The sequence below is a fragment of the Melanerpes formicivorus genome, unplaced genomic scaffold (genome assembly GCF_026170545.1).
Source record: "Melanerpes formicivorus ecotype bairdi unplaced genomic scaffold, bMelFor1.0.p_v2 SCAF_109, whole genome shotgun sequence".
Taxonomy (NCBI): domain Eukaryota; kingdom Metazoa; phylum Chordata; class Aves; order Piciformes; family Picidae; genus Melanerpes; species Melanerpes formicivorus.
The window spans coordinates 613,356-631,039 of NW_027142461.1; the positions used below are offsets into that span (position 1 = coordinate 613,356).

Sequence of the window (17,684 nt, forward strand, 5' to 3'; positions counted from 1 at the left end):
ATCTAGTCCAACCTCCCTGCAGTAAGTAGTGATGTCTTTGACCAGGTTAGGTTGCTTTCCTCACCTGAGTAACAAGCGATAGGACAAGGGGAAACAGCCTCAAGTTGTGCCAGGTTTAGGCTGGATATTAGGAACCATTTTCTCAACAAAAGAGTTGTCAAACCCAGGAACAAGCTGTCCAGGGAGGTGATGGAGTCACCATCTTTGAGGGGATGTAAAAGACATCTAGATGGTTGTAGCCAGGTGAGGGTCAGTCTCTTCTCCCAGGCAAACAGTAACAGAATGAGAGGACACAGTCTCAAGCTGCACCAGGAGAAGTTTAGGGTGGATATTATGAAGCAATTCATCACAGAAAGAGTGATTTGCCATTGGAATGGGCTGCCCAGGGAAGTGGTGGAGTCACCATCCCTGGAAGTGTCTAAAAGAAGACTGGTTGAGGCACTTAGTGCCATGGTTTAGATTAGTCTGTGTTGGGTGATAGGTTGGACTTGATGATCTCGAAGGTAATTTCCAACATATTTAGTTCTGTATTCTGTTTATACATGTCCATAGATGTGATGCCATGTAATGGGTTAAGTGTTGGACTTGATGATGAAATTCAAAAGGCCAAGTCCTACGTGTGGGTCAGGACAAGGCCAAGAACAAATACAGGCTGGGCAAGGAATGGCTTGAGAGCAATATTGAGGAGAAGGACTTAGTAGTGTCAGCTGGTGAAAAAAAAAACAGCATGAGCTGGCAATATGCACTTGCAGGCCAAAAGGCCAGCCGTATCCTGGGCTGCATCAAAAGAAGTGTGACTAACAGGATGAGTGAGGTCAGTCTCCCCCTACTCTCTGCTCTTGTGAGACCCCAGCTAGAGTACTTTGTCCAGTTGTGGTGCCACAAAACAAGAGTGACATTGAACTGCTGGGAGCAGGTCCAGAAGAGAGTCATGAAGATGATCAGAGAGATGGAGAACTTAGAGGTGAGGAAGAGTTGGGGTTGTTCAGCCTGGAGAATAGAAGGCTCCAGGGACACCTTACAGCATCCTTGCAGTACCTGAAGGAGGCCTTACAGGAAAGGAAGGGAGGGAGTTCTTACAAGGGCTTGCAGTGATTAGATGAGGGGGAATGGCTTTAAGCTGGAAGGTGGTAGCTTTAGACTGGATATTAAGAAAAAAGTATTTCTAGTGAGAGTGGTGAGACACTGAAACACGCTGCCCAGGGAGGCTGTGGATGCCCCCTCCCTGGAGGTGTCCAAGACCAGGTTGGACAGGGCATTGAGCAACCTTTTTGAGTGGAAGGTGTTCCTGCTCATGACAGGGGGATTGAATAGGATGATCTTTAAGGTCCCCTCCAACTCAAACTGCTCTATGATGTTTCCAGTCCTCTTTCATATAGGTGAAATTCAACACACAAGAAAGCAGCCTAGAGACAGCACACCACTAGCGTTTAAGTAACACTTAAAACCACATAAGCACCAATCAAAACAAAAACATTTGGGGAAGAAAAAAGATCTTACAAGCTCACATTAAAATCAATGTGCATTTTGCTCCTGAGTTCAAGAGGATGGATTACCCACTCTCCTCCCTGCATCCAGACTGAAAAGGGGTTTATTTTTCTTTACACAAATGATTTTGTTATTTACCTTGGAAGTTCAGCATCTTGTCTTCTTCATCTAGAATCTTCATCAGTTGACTGTACAGGATTTGCTCAGCAGATATCATAGGATCTAGAAAAAAACAAAAAACAGGGGGAAAAACCAAACAAACCCACAACAAATAACAATGAAACATCTGTTTCTTCAGTGGTATTCAGTATTATTTCAGTATTCAATATTCAATAGTATTTCAGGAGATATTTCAGGAATATTTCATCCAGTTCTGGGCTTCCCATTTCAACACAAATAGGGGTTTACTTGAGAGAGTCCAATGGAGAGCTACAAGGATGATTAAGGGACTGGAGCACTGCCTGATAAGGAAATGCTGAGAGCCCTGGGGCTTTTTAATCTAGAGAGGAGAAGACTGAGAGGGAATCTAATAAATGTATATAAATATATGAGGGCTGGGTGTCAATAAGGAAGGGACAGCCTCTTCTCACTTGTGCCCTGTGACTGGACAAGAAGCAAGGGATGTAAACTACAGCACAGGAAATTCCACCTCAACATGAGCAGGAACTTCTTTACTGTAAGAATCACAAAGCACTAGAACAGGCTGCCCAAAGAGGTGAAGTCTCCTTCTCCGCAGACTTTCAAGGTCTGGATGTGTTCCTGTGTGACCTGCACTAGATTCTATGGTCCTGCTCTGTCAGGGGAGTTGGACCCGAAGATCTCCAGAGGTCTCTTCCAACCCCTAACATGCTGTGATCCTGTGAGATCCTATTTAAACTATAAATAGCTTATATAGATATAAAAAAAGCAAAAGTTACGAATCACAGAATTTCAGGGGCCGGAAGGGACCTCAAAAGACCATCTAGTCCAACCCCCTGCCGGAGCAGGATCAACTACACCAGATTACACAGGAAACAGACTGATAGTTAAAAACAGTTCTCATAGTGCTAGTTTCATAGCAGAGATGACCATCATTTGCTTCTAAGTTATGACAGAGTTTAAAATAAATTATGCATAATCATATACTTCTAAATGGTGAACAATATTATATCTTGATCTGACTGGAACTGGTGTACTAACTCTGCTAAGAGGCTAACTGAAATGATTATTTATCTCATAGAACCACATAATCAATAAGGTTGGGAAAGACCTCAGAGATCATCAAGTCCAACCTATTACCTAATGCCTCATGACTAACTAAACCGTGGCTTCAACTGCCATGTACAATCCTTTTTCGAACAAACTGACAGGTGAGTTGTATTTGATTCTTAATAAGTAGCAAAGTACCTAATGTCTTTTCTAATGTGGTTTGGGATCTTAGAAATTTTGCTTTGCTTTCCATCATATTAACATGCTGTCAAGTATGAGCTGTCAATAGAGCACACTATGAATTATCATAGAATCACAGAATCAATAGGGTCAGAAATGACCTCAAAGATCATCAAGTCCAACCTGTCACCACAGACCTCATGACTAGACCATGGCACCAAGTGCCACATCCAATCCCCTCTTGAACACCTCCAGGGACAGTGACTCCACCACCTCCCTGGACAGCACCAATGGCTAATGACTCTCTCTGTAAAGAACTTTCTCCTCAACTTGAGCCTAAACTTCCCCTGGCTGGTGAATTATTTGAATTCCCAGGAATACCTGCAGCTTTTACAAAGGAGCAAGGCACACACACACACAGATTCCCTTTTCCCGAGAGACCTAAAACACTTCAAGTGTCTATATTCGAGGGAGAAATTAACAGCTGAGGCAGTCTTTTCTCCAGATCTCACATACCCTGGCTTCTCTAAGTTGTTGGTGAGGACTGACAGCTAAAAGACTAAAACTATGCATATGAAGTAGGTGAACTGAAGCAAAGCAGTCATAGAATCATGGAATTGTTAGAGTTGGAAGGGACTTCAAGGGTCATGCAGATCCAAGCCCCCTGCTGTGGAAAGGGACATCTCACACTAGAGCAGGTTGCTCAGAGCTGCATCCAGCCTGGCCTTAAAAACCTCCAGGGATGAGGCTTCCACCATCTCCCTGGGCAACCTGTGCCAGTGTCTCACCACCCTCATGGTGAAGAACTTCTTCCTAACATCCAATCTCAATCTACCCATTCCTTTTTTTTTTTTTTTTTTCCATTCCCTCTAGTCCTATCATTACCTGACCCCCTAAAAAGTTCCTCCCCAGCTTTCTTGTAGGCCCCCTTCTGATACTGAAAGGCCACAATTAGGTCTCCTCAGAGCCTTCTCTTCTCCAGACTGAACAGCCCTAACTCCCTCAGCCTATCCTCATAGGAGAGGTGCTCCAAACCTCTGATCATCCTTGTGGCTCTTCTCTGGACACATTCCAGCACCTCCAGATCCTTCCTGTAAGAGGGGCTCCAGAACTGGGCACAGCCATGCTGAGGATTCAAACTTCTGCAAAGCTCATCTGCAGCTACAGAATCCTTTACATTTCTTTCTGCATGTAGCACTGAAACAGTCCCTTGGCGGGGGAGGGTGGGGGGGAGGAAGCAAATCCATAGTGGGGTGTGGTTTGTTCTCAGGGCATTATCAACTCAGATAACTTTCCAGAAGAAGAAAAAAAAAATAAAATTAATTTATCAAATATAGAAAAGATAATTGCCAATATCTTAATTTTCACAGAATAACCCATTAAAGAATCCCATATGATGAACACATTAAAATGATATTTAACTTTGTGTAATAGAGTTAGTGGCTGAAGATTTGCTTCTCACCAGCTATTCTCTTTGGGCTTTGGGCCCGACTTGTTTAAAATATAAGAAGAGTGTAACCTTAAAGTTTGCCCTGATTTCTTCATCTTATTCTGCCTTTGCCACTTGCTAATGACAAGCTGCTAGCTGGAAAGAGAAGGTAAAGGGGGATGGTTTCAAATCAGAGGATGACCATGCACGACCAGACTTCAGTTCTGCACATCCTTTTAACTCTATCCACTACATAAAAATGTGATTCTACTTATTGTACACTTCTGCAAGGAAAAATGACAGTGGTTTGTGAGTATCACTAAATCAGACTGGTTGAGATGTGAAGAGGCCTCTGGAGGTCACTGGGTCCAGCCCCCTTGCTCAAACAGGATCACCTAGAGCCAAGAAACCCAGGACCTTGATCAGACAGCTTTTGAATACCTCCTAGGTGGAAAACTCACTCTTGGGCAGAGGTGTTCACAAGGTGTTATAACTGCTCTTCAGGTGTCAATATAACAAAACTGAGGCCAGTGCCTTGCTAATATACCTTTAAAAAAACAAGGGTTACCCCAACCTATGAGTGACATTTTTACTGGGAAGGAAAAAGAGGAACACCAAAGGACAGCTGTTCACACATGCATCTCAGGTCTAGTCTGATGTGTAGATGCCTAGAACCACCTCTCCACTCTCACCCTAGAATTGGATATACTTTCTCAGAGCTTTAATCTGTTCCAAATAAAACAAATGAACAAGCCAAAACCAAAAGCCAAAACCAACCAAACAAGCCCCCCTGAACATTTAAGGTTAGCTGTGTACCACTCAGCTTCTTAGACACAGGCAAGAGAATGTTTTCTCCTCATAAAAACTGTACTTCCATGTACCTTTTATGGCACCACTTTATTCCTACATGCTTTTAGGCACACATGCATGGTTATAGAAGTCTAATCCACTTTTCATTCTCTGGTTATGAAGCAGATCATGACTCATAAAGCCTATTCATGAGATCAACCAAGGCAGCATCACCAGGAAAAAAAATAAATATCTCATTTAAAAGCTCTGAGCCAGAAGCTGACTTCCATGGTATCACATTGCTGGAATGAACAGGGAAATGGTAGGGGCTAGGTGTAATTCAGCCTCAATAAACCTTGAGTTTTTTTCATCAGTATACTTATTCAACTTATTGGCATGCATTAGAGATTGTTTTTGTCCAGTCACAAAAGTTTCTGCCTTAGAAGTTTAAACCTCAAAGTTTCTCATGAATTTCAGAAGTGAACTACTTTGAGACCCTTTGAGGCAAGGTTTTTCAGATTTGTCTGCAACTGCATGAACAGAGAAACCCTGCAAGTGCAAATAAGCACAAGGTTTAAAGCAGCATGGGAACACAGAAGAACTGGGTCTTGCATGCTGCCTGCTCGCAGGTGCTCAACAACAGGACCTGGGCCAAAGTTTTCAGTGCACAGCTAAGCACTTCATTACCATCATGATGTTCTTACTTAAGTCCATGCAAATTCAGGCAGGCCCGTTCCCACCCTTTTTTTATCTAAAAGCCATGACAGCTAAGGAAAATTTCCTCTACTAGACAATAGCTCCTAGTTAATCTCTCTCATACCTATGCATAACTTCTGTTCTCCCAGCTCTGTAGAGTCACACCCTCCCACTCCTTGCTAATGCCCACAGACAGCAAGGCTAAACATTTTGGCTAAACTGTCAAAAAGAAAAACAAAACAAAACAAAAAAGCCTTTTTGTGTGCGGGAAACTCCTACAGATTCTGAGGTTTCCTTCTCTTATGCAAACACACACTCAGCTCAGTAATAGATGCTCAGAAAAGAAATAGTGATTTGTTATACACACAAACACACATACACACACACACCCCTATATATGTATGTATGTATATTACTGAGTGCATTAAGAAGAATGCAGCCAGCAGGTCGAGGGAGGTTCTCTTCTCCCTCTACTCTGCCTTGGTGAGGCCACATCTGGAGTACTGTGACTAGTCCTGGGCTCCCTTGCTCAAGAAAGACAAGCAGCTACTCTAGAGAATTGAGAAGAGGCTACAAAGATGATGAAGAGGTTAAAGCATCTATCTCATTATGAAAGGCTGAGAAACGTGAGGCTATACAGCCTGAAGAAGACTGAGGCAAGATTGTGTAGCTGCTTACCAACATCTAAAGGGCAAGGGTCAAGAGGATGGAGCCAAATTCTTTTCAGTGTTGCCCAGCAACAGGACAAGGGGCAACAGGCACTAACTGGAGCACAAGAAGTTTCATCTGAACATGAGGAAAAACTCCTTTCTTTTGAGGGTGGCAAAACACTGGACCAGGCTGCTCAGAAAGGTCCACAGACAATCCTGCTCTAGAGAGATTTGAAACGGCATGGATGTGATCCTGTGTAGTCTCCTCTGGGTGACTCTAGATAACCTCCAGAGGTCCTTTTCAACCCTTAGCATTCTGTGTGATTGTGTGGAAATAGCTGCTCTCCTGAGATGGATTTTGGGAGCAGGACTGCAAGAAAGCTACAGCTTAGTACTCAGCTGTGGACTAACTTCATTAATTATAGGGGAAAATGGTGCAAACAACATTCCCAAAGCATGCTATGGTAGCAGAATGAGTACAACACTGCCTCATTTTTACCCATCCATTGACTCCCAGTCCTTGATCAAAGACTATGTCCATTGCCTATCATGTTCTGAGTGGTTAAGGCTTATAATTCAAATTGTAAACCTCAATATTTAAATAGAAGGGCACATGTGATCTTTGTCACCTCATTTTCATGAATGGAAAAGAATATTCTGACACCAAAATTACATACTTAATTCTGCCTCACCTTCTCCACTGACCTCCATCCCACACTGCCTTGGGTTTATTTCCTCATCCATCAATGGGTCAAAGTAATTTCTGCTGTATTCATTTCCTGTGGAAGGCACATGAAGTAAGGGTCAGCGATTATTAGAAGCACATGAACCAAAATGTTAATTCTGAAATCGACACCAGCAAGCAAAGGGGCATTTTTTGCTACTTTATAAGCTTAATTTTTTTAACAAGTCTTCTAAGCCTACCAGTACTGCAATTATCATCTTGTGAAAGGTCAGGAAAGGTAATTTGGGAAACAAGTGTACTTCGTGTTACTTTTACTCAGGAGCTAATGAGAAAAATTCTCAAATTTAGATGATGGAAAGATAAGGAGAATGAAAATAATCATCATCCAGGCATCCCCCTCCTCAACCCCCATCCCCAACATAAACCAAATTGTTCTTGAGACGTGCTGTACAGATACGGCCACGCCGCGGAGGACTTTGTGTTTTCCAGCTGACCCCTCCAATTTCAACAGCTTTAAATTTCACCGCTGAGGTTTCAACGTCTGGTGCATCCTCAGCGCTGGATCCAAGCAGAGAAGTGTTTAATTACAGAGGAGAAACTAGAATACTGCCTCATTAATCTGAACAGCAATTATATTCGGTTGGGCTAGGTAACTGATCCAAGAGTCTGATGGGATAAAAACCGCTCATTTTAGCACTTTTTTTTTTTCCCATTTCCACAGCTAGGTTTAGCTGCTCTTTAGAAACTAATCAAGTTTAGGGGAAAAAAAAATGAAAAAAAAGAAAGACAAAAAGTAATTTGTTAGACTTATCAAGGAATAATGCAGCATCCCTGCTGCTGCCTGGAGGAACTCCCAGTAAAAGCCAAAATAATTTTCTTTACACAAGAGGGAAGGGAGGGCTTATTCTTCAAAAATGTGCCCTTCCTTCAGTAAAAGCACTGCACTCTCTTGAAACCGCCCTCCCATTGGTTTGCAGGCAGCAAGTTCTTACTAAACAGAGGAAAAGGAAAATAATTAAGTCAGGAGCAAGTTTGAAATTTGCATGAATAGATGTAGCTCCATATCCCTGCAAATACGTAAGGGGCTAAGTATAATGAGGGGGGTTTAAATCCTCTCAGATACACTATAGTATTCTACAGTGTGTTTGGTTTAGGATCAAAAATAATCCAAGCATCAGCTCCTTTTCAGAGACTAAATGAAACTTTGATATGAAACCAGGTTTAATTTATATTTCTGGACCAGCACATTTTGACTGTCAGCCTCTGTTCCTTCAGCGTAGTAAGTACAAGAACTGAAAATTTGCTTTACCTTGAGGTCTCAATAAAGAAAAAATAAATGAGTTTCATTTTTGTTACTTTATCTGTCAACAACTACTAGGCTGGTATGAATCTTGGCAGCATGTAATCAAAGTCTTATGTACTGCAATAACAGAGCCATTCTACCTTATTCACTGTAATTGTTTTTCTCCGGCACAAAGCGCCGTGATGTTATACGAACCACCCCTTCCCACGGTGGCAAAATAATTCACCCATGTGCTAGAAAAGAAAATGATGATGCATTTCTTTATTCAATTACTTCATAGCTGCAAATGCAAATGTCTGAAGAGCACGTTGCAAGCGGCACAGGCAGCATGCCGCTGGTGTGCGGGGTTTTTTTTTCTTTTTTGCACAGCCTTGATACCGCAGCAGCTTTTATTGCATTTTAATCCCCCATGTTCTTTGATATCCTGTGGGTCTGGTGTGAAACTTCCAAGAGCAGACTTTCGGGCAGCTCTTCTGGACAGAATAATTGGCGATTAGGAGGAAGTGTCGTGTTAAATTTGGGTCTGCGAGGCATGGAAACCATTATCCAAAAAAAGAGATACCTTGACAAATACCACCAAACAGCTTGCTGTTTGGCCCTCTGAAAAGGAAAAAAAAAGGAAGAAAAAGAAAAGAAAAAAAAATAAAAGAACCACCTCAACCCCTCCTTGAGGAGCATGAGAGGTATTTCATCCAGGGCTTTGGCTCTGCCAGAACCACACACAGACGAAGACAGAAAGTTATGCAGAAGTACAAAGAAGAACCTGGTTTTGTTTCCCCAGAGCAATTCATGCTTTTTAAAACCTATCCAGGTAGAATGAGTGGTAAATGCCAGAGTCACCTCTTTGCAGTGATTTTACAAATAATAGGTCATTTTGAGCTGCAGAAGTCCGGAGAAGATGTTCAGGGAAGACTTCTGAATATTGAATATCATTACAAGGAGAGGAGAGGCTGAAGGAGCTGGGATTGTTTAGCCTAGAGAAAAGGAGGCACAGGGGAGACCTTATTGCTGTCTACAACTACCTGAAGGGAGGTTGTAGCTAGGAGGGGGTTGGTCTCTTCTCTCTAGCAACCAGCACCAGAACAAGAGGACACAGACTTAAGCTGCACTAGGGGAGGTTTAGGCTTGAGGTGAGGAGAAAGTTCTTCACAGAGAGAGTTGTTAGCCATTGGAATGGGCTGCCCAGGGAGGTGGTGGAGTCACCGTCCTTGGAGGTGTTCAAGAGGGACATGGACATGGCACTTGGTGCCATAGTTTAGTAGTCATGAGGTGTTGGGTGACAGGTTGTAATTGATGATCTTTGAGGTCTTTTCCAACCTTATCAATTCTATGATTCTATGATACAAGCCTTATATCACTGCTTTTACAGAACTGAATACAGAGTACAGAATTTTGCAGGTTGGAAGAGACCTTCAACAACATTGAGTCCAACCTATTGCCCAACACCATCTAATCAACTAAACCACGGCACTAAGTGCCTCATCCAGTCTGTTTTTAAACACTTCCAATGACGGTGAGTCCACCACCTCCCCGGGCAGTCCATTCCAGTGGCAAATCACTCTTTCTCTGAAGAATTTCTTTCTCACATCCCACCTAAACTTCCCCTGGTGCAGCTTGAGGTCTTGGTGGGATTTGGTAGATTTTTTCTGGTCTTTTCCCTCTCAGAACAACACACACCTCCTGATGTGACCAGGAGGTCTGGGCAGGTCATAAGATTTGTTGGGGGTATGGAGAGCTGCCTGAGTCTTAAAAATACAAAATTATCAGCTTTAGTCAACATAATGCACTGCCCAAGGCATTTTGCTAATAACATTTTGTGAGCATGTGAAGAGATTACTAATCATTTCACATTTGCTTTTGGAAACATTTGAAAGTGTCTAACATGTAAATTAACAGTCCGCTAAGGAATTCACAGCACTCTGCTTCATGCTGTAAACACTGTAAAGTAAATGTTAATACAGAGCTCACTTGCAGGTATTTTGAACAGCAGCATATAGAATCATAGAATTGATAAGGTTGGAAAAGCCCTCAAAGATCATCAAGCCCAACACGTCATGACTACTAAACTATGGCACCAAGTGCCACATCCAATCCCCTCTTCAACATCTCCAGGGATGATGACTCTACCACCTCCCGGGGCAGCCCATTCCAATGGCTAACAACTCTCTCTGTGAAGAACTTTCTCCTCACCTCAAACCTAAACCTCCCCTAGTGCAGCTTGAGTCTGTGTCCTCTTGTTCTGGTGCTGGTTGCTAGAAAGAAGAGACCAACCCCCTCCTGGCTACAACCTCCCTTCATGTACCTCCCTTCAGCTCGGTACCTTCGGACAGCAAGTTACTTTGGATATTTGTTCCTACAAAGACTTGTCCATCTTTACAAACTTAGGTCTTTAGTTTGATCCAGAGGTTCACTCAAACCTGTTAACTCAATTTGAAACCCTCTTCACCCCTCAAAGCTATGTTATTTCCTGGGGAATACACAATGGATAACTCAGGAAACTGTAACTGAAGTGCAAAACCACAGATTATCTATAAATTCAAATAAAAATGGAATGAAGGGTGTTAGCACAACAGTGACCAAGTGGGAATTTGTACACTTTAATTAAAGCAAGGGATGTTGCTAATAAAATTAGCATAATCCTTCGATGCAGCCCATGGGACTGCACACATATTACTAGGACTGGATGAAACTCTAAGACAGCTTTTAAGCTAAGATGTCTGTAGTCAATTATACAGCCTATGTCCTGAGAGTACCAGAGACATAGCATGACTTAGCTACATTTCTGAAACACCTTCTCCTCCATAAAGAGCCTGTATCAATATCACATCAAGGGTACAGCAAGGAATTTGAAGAACAGGCAAATTATTCCGTTCATGTTGTACTATTGATCTACTTTTTAGTTTAATGAAAGAATAGACAAAACTGCTGGGTTGGTTACATGCCTTTCTGACCAATGTGAAAATGAAGGAAGTATTATTACCCAGGTGGATGATTATTAAAAGCTTAATAAGCATTTATTGAGATCTTTTTAATGTTTATCAATATCTAAAAGGAGCACATCAAGATGATGAGGCCAGACTTTTTTCAGTAGTGACCAGTGATAGGAAAAGGGGCATCAGGTACAAACTGGAACACAGCAGATTTCCCATAAACATAAGGAAACATTTCTTTGCTTTGATGATGCCAGAGCATTGCACCAGGCTGCCCAGAAATACTGTGGAGTCTTCTTCTCTGGAGAGATTCAAACCCCACCTGGATGCAATCTTGGCAACCTGCTCTCGGTAACATGATGCTAAAGCAGAAAGGTTGGACTAGGTCTATTCAACCCAAAACTGCATAAAGCAGAGAGAGTTCCTGGACAATGAAAAAAAAACATTACTAGATTTCCAAGGAAATTGTAGGTTCTTAATTGAATCGCAGAATCACACAGAATCACAGAATTAACTAGGCTGGAAAAGACCTCTCAGATCATCAAGTCCAACCTATTACCTATCGCTATCTAATCCACTAAACCATGGCAATACATGCTTCATCCATGCTTTTTAAACACCTCCAATGATGGTGACTCCACCACCTCCCTGGGCAGCCCATTCCAATGGCAAATCACTCCTTCTATGAACAACTTCTTCCTAACACCCAGCCTAAATGTCCCCTGGCACAGCTTGAGGCTGTGTCTTCTTGTTCTGTCACAGGCTGTCTGGGAGAAGAGACCAACCCCTGCCTGGCTACAACCTCCCTTCAGGTAGTTGTAGAGAGCAAGAAGGTCTCCCCTGAGCCTCCTCTTCTCCAGGCTAAGCAACCCCAGCTCCCTCAGCCTCTCCTCATAGGGCTGTGCCCCAAACCCCTCCCCAGCTTTGCTGCCCTTCTCTGGACACGTTCCAGCAACTCAACATCTTTCCTAATCTGAGGGGCCCAGAACTGGACACAGGACTGATCTAGTGTGGGGTGTCCCTGCCCATGGCAGGGGGGTTGGAACTAGATGATCCTTGTGGTCCCTTCCAACCCTGAATGAAACTATGAAACTATGACTCAAGGTGTGGCCTAACCAGTGCTGAGTTCAGGGGCAGAATGACCTCCCTAGTCATAGCAATTATTTAAAACTAGGAAACAGTTTAGGAAATCTTGAAACTTTCACAAGTAAACATTTTGAGGTTTTATTCTAATATTTTGTGTTGCCAGATTTACTCATCTAAATGTTCTGGTGTTAAAAATAAAACTTGAGTTTCAGAGAACATAGTGACCTGATACGCAATCCACAAAGCAATGTTAAGTCTCCATTTTTGGGGGGAAAAAATACATAGGAAAACTAAAAACGATTAATTGTCATATCTATTAAATTTACCTCATCTTGTGGCCATTACAAGTGCCTTTAGTTCAATTTATGTAGAATCACAGAATGCTTAGGGTTGGGAGAGACCTCAAGGATCATCTAGTTTGAACCCCCTGCCATGGGCAGGGACACCTCACACTAGATCAGATTGCTCAGAGCCACGTCCAGCCTGGCCTTAAAAACCTCAGGGATGGGGCTTCCATCACCTCCCTGGGCAATCTGTTCCAGCATCTCACCACCCTCACAGGGACAACTTATTCCTAACATCCAATCTGAATCTACCCATTTCTAGTTTTGTTCCATTCCCCCTAGTCCTATCACTACCTGACACCCTAAAAAGTCCCTCCCCAGCTTTCTTGTAGGCCCCCTTCAGATACTGGAAGGCCACAATAAGGTCTCCTTGGAGCCTTCTCTTCTCCAGACTGAACAGACTGATCTAGGTTGCATATAGAAGCCAAATGCCTTTATTAAAGCATATTATTAGTACTTTAGATTCACATCTAACATTATAATCTACAATTATAGATACATATTATCCATATTACATCAGCTGCAGACATAAAATAAGATTCCTGGGAGGCACAAGGTTATTCCAGATTAGCACTAAATACATGGGGGAGGGGAGGTAGAGTGTTTTGCATAGAGCTTCATATTTTGGTGAGTACCACAGACACAATTCCATGAAAAATCACACTTGAATGACGTCCTCAAACTGAAGAACATTAATCAGGGGACTGGATAGGAGATTGTGTCTTGAAAACACAATACTAGCCAGGCTGGATGTGGCTCTGAGAAACATGATCTAGTGTGTGGTGTCCCTGCCCATGGTAGGAGGGCTGGAAGTAGATGATCCTTGAGGTCCCTTCCAACCCTAACAACTCTATGATTCTGCTTCTATAGAAATTGAACTAAAGACACTTGTAATGGCTACATCACCAGACTACTTCTCAATGTTTAAAAAGTTTTAGAGGTATCACATATCATGTTTCTTATCCTCAGTTGAGACCGAAGCTAACAAGGAAACCACATAACTGTGCCTTATGTTTATATTGCAAGCCTTCAATAAACTCACTTTGTCAGCTTTGACAGGACACTGGCAAAGGATCCATGCACCATCCTGAGCAGCTTAGGCCAAAATCATAGCACCCACTTTTTTCTCACTCCCAAATCACTCCTGGAACACACCATATTTTCCTACTGTTGAAGCAAAAATACAGCATGGGAATTTTTGTAGGGTTTGGTTTTTGGTTGGTTGTTGTGTTTTTTTTTCCTGCAGGCAACAGAGTGCACTGTGCCAAGGCATGCCAGCATGAGACCTGCTGCTTTCTCCTGGGGAAACGCTGTTGGTCGACGGCGTGAGAAAAAGATTTACTGATGACGATGATGGAGTTCGTTTAGGAATGCTATTAGATAATGTGACACACGTCAATGGGGAAAATGGATCCTGAGTGCTCCCTGGCTGGCAGGCTTGGCTGGTCCCACACTATTCCAGTGAGGGAACTTGCTGAATTTCAAGGGTCCAACAGCACCATTACAAAGCAAACCATTTCCAAGGGTAATATGTTAGCCTTAAACATATCTATTCAGTCACCTTCTGAGAGAGTATTTCCCAATTACAAAATGCATCCATTCTTCACAATTCTTCTCCCACCACCTTTCACAAATTCAATTTTAGCACATTACTTAGATGAGTGGCACAGTATCCCTGTTGTTGAAATTGCATGCAATGGATCACGTTTTGCACACTACATTACACCTTGTGCCGTTCTGCTGATTTCAATTGGATTACACATTGTGTAATTCAACGCAAAATTACTTCCAATGACAACCCTTTTATTCCTATGCATACATGGTGATCCATCATGCCCTGCATACTGTGTTTGGCATTTCCATTTCGAGCCCCTGTTGGAATCAGGAAGCATGGAACCACATGCACAGAACTTTGCTATTTTTTTAGGGGGGGGAGGAGGGAAATTATTCCCATTCATATTTCTGGTCCTATCCTTTATGTGGATAGAATAGAATAGAATAGAATAGAATAGAATAGAATAGAATAGAATAGAATAGAATAGAATAGAATAGAATAGAATAGAATAGAATAGAATAGAATAGAATAGAATAGGTTGGAAGAGACCTTCAAGATCATCGCCTCCAAGCTATCATCCAACACCACCTAATCAACTAAACCATACAACCAAGCACCCTATCAAGTCTCCTCCTAAACACCTCCAATGATGGTGACTCCACCACCTCCCTGGGCAGCCCATTCCAATGGGCAATCACTCTTTCTGTGTAGAATTTCTTCCTAAGCTCCAACCTAAACCTCCCGTGGCATAGCTTGAGACTGTGTCTTCTTGTTCCATTTTGTCCAACACAAATAGCCAGTGTCCGTAGCTCCCATTTCCTTCACTTGCAGCACTCAAGTGAACATCCAGTAGCTGCCTGTTTTTATATCTGCCTGCACTCAGTCTCCAATGGACATCTACCATTCTTTTGAAATGTAACTAGGTTCAAAAAACTTCAGCCTCTAGTTCTCTGTAGAGAGACTGGATTCAATGGACTTACATCATTCTGCTCCAGTTGAACTACCTTCAGCAATAATCATTCCTCAGCAAAGGCTTCTCTCTACTTTGTTGGGTTTTTTTTTGTAAGGAGCAGAAATGCTCTATTTTACAGGGGGATTTTCCCTGCGGGAGGCACACAGCACTGTGTTAGACACATCCAGCCTAGCTCTGCATCTAGGAGGTGGTGCAGCAGAGCACCACATAGAGACACTGATTTGCTCCCAGAAGCAGAACAGCCATGTTAATGCCATTCTGTACCTGGGTTAATTAGAAGAATAGTTTCTGATATTCAATACAATGAGCTTACTTTCCCTCTTTTTTTTTTTTCCCCCCTCAAATGTTGTTAATCTCTGTGGGCAAATTTATTGGAGCATGATATGAGATGTTAACAGCTCCAGTTGCAGACAAAATGGTAGAACTAATTAGAGCTTTTGATTTTAGAAGGTAATCTACTTCTGAAAAAAAAAAAAAAAGATTTGTGTATTGGGGATAATAAGAGAGGGGAGGAATAAAAAATGCTTTTTAGCATCTGGACACAATTTTAACTTGAATCATCAACATTCAGGGTCAGACTGCCTCTAGACTTTGTGGAAATGCACAGGACAGCACAACTCACCTTTCTTTCGTCTTCCATGCAAAAGCCACAGAACATCACAGTCACAGAATCCCAAGGTGGTTATGGTTGGAAGGGATCTCAGGAGATTATCTAGACTAACTACCCTGCTATAGGAGGGCCACCCAGCACAGGCTGCACAGAATCACATCTGGGAAGGCTTAGAATCTCTTCAGAGAAGGAGACTCCAAAACCTCTCTGAACAGAACCTATTCCAGTGCTCTGTCAGCCAATCTCTGAAGGCACAAGACAGACCCTGTAGTGGGAAGGTGCTGAAAAAGCCCCACAAATGGATTCTGTAGCTTGCATACATAGTCAGCACCCCAGAAAGATCACAGTCTAATTTGTTCTGACATGTATTCCCTCTGTATGGTTGCACTGGAAATTGTACCTATCTTGTGGCACAGGAATGGTGCCATCCCAAGGGGCTCTTCTCAGGATTAGCTGGAACCAAATCTGTGTAGACCTGTGGCTGTGATGAAGACTAAATGGTACAAACTGTTTTAAGGCACCTGCACACTTTTTGATCACAGCATCTGAAAGCAAAATGTTTAAAATGCTAGAAGAGATGAACATTCACACAATAGAGTTCGCAGTTGTTGGGAGAAGGGGGATGGGGGTCAACAGAACTGCCACTTTGAACTTCCAGTGGGCAGATTTTGTCCTGTTTCAGAGACTGGCAGACAGAATTCATTGGGAAATAGTGTTGAAGGGCTAAGCAGTCCAGGAAATGTGAATGCTGTTCAAAAGGAAAGTCTTTAAGATTCAGAAATCAGTGTGAAAGAAGGCCAGCCTGGCTGAATAGAGAGATTTCGTTGCAGCTTAGGGAGAAAAGGAGAGTTTATGGTCATTAGTACAAAGGGCAGGACACTCAGGAAGACTACAAAATTGTCATGAGGCTGTGCTAGGAGAAAATTAGAAGGGCCGAAGCCTATCTGACAATTAATTTGGCTTCAGCTGTTAAAAAGAACAGGAAATCCTTCTACAAATATATTAGCAACAAAAGAAAGACTAAGGAGAATCTCTGTCCTTTGTTGGATTCAGGAGGAGCAGTCAAGGATGAGGAAAAGGCTGATGTGCTCCATACCTTCTTTGCCTCAGTTGTTTACTGGATACCCAGCCCTCTGAGCTGGGGGATAGGGATGGAGAGCAGAACAGAGCCCCCATAGTCCAAGAAGAGATGGCTGGAGACCTGCTGCACCACTCAGGCATACACAAGTCTATGGGGCTGGATGGTGTACACCCAAGGGTAGCGGGGGAGCTGGCAGAAGTGCTCACTAAGCCACTTTCCATCATTTACCAGCAGTCCTGGCTAACTGAGGAGGTTCCAGCTGACTGGGGATTGGCAAATATGATGCCCATCTACAAGAAGGGCCAGAATGAGGACCCAGGGATCCACAGACCTTTCAGTCTGACCTCAGGAAGGTCATGGAGCAGATCTTGAGTGTTGTTATGCAATGCGTACAGGGCAAACCAGTGATCAGGCCCAGTCAATATGGGTTCATGAAGGGCAGGTCCTGCACGATGAACCTGATCTCCTTTTATGACAAGTTGACATTGACCTGATTAGTGGATGAGGTAAAGGCTGTAGCTGTTGTTTACCTGGACTTTACTAAAGTATCTGACATGATCTTCCACATCATCCTCCTGGAGAAACCAGCTGCATGTGGCTTAGATACATGGACACTTCACTGGATGAAAAACTGGCTGGATGGTGAGCCTGAAGAGTGGTGGTGAAGAGTTAAATCCAGTTACTGGCCAGTCACTTG

At 42.8% G+C, this 17,684-nt stretch overlaps 1 protein-coding gene across 1 annotated transcript in view; it reads right to left on the reverse strand.

The window, feature by feature from the left end:
• The window catches only part of LOC137455777 (uncharacterized), a 231,214-nt gene that overhangs the window by 177,204 nt on the left and 36,326 nt on the right, over positions 1 to 17,684 (reverse strand). Inside the window, exons 6-7 of the mRNA XM_068166871.1 lie at positions 7,113 to 7,199; positions 1,627 to 1,710 (exon numbers count right to left, since the gene is read on the reverse strand). Of these exons, the coding sequence (XP_068022972.1) occupies positions 1,627 to 1,710; positions 7,113 to 7,199 (171 nt within the window). The remainder of the gene's footprint in view (positions 1 to 1,626; positions 1,711 to 7,112; positions 7,200 to 17,684) is intronic.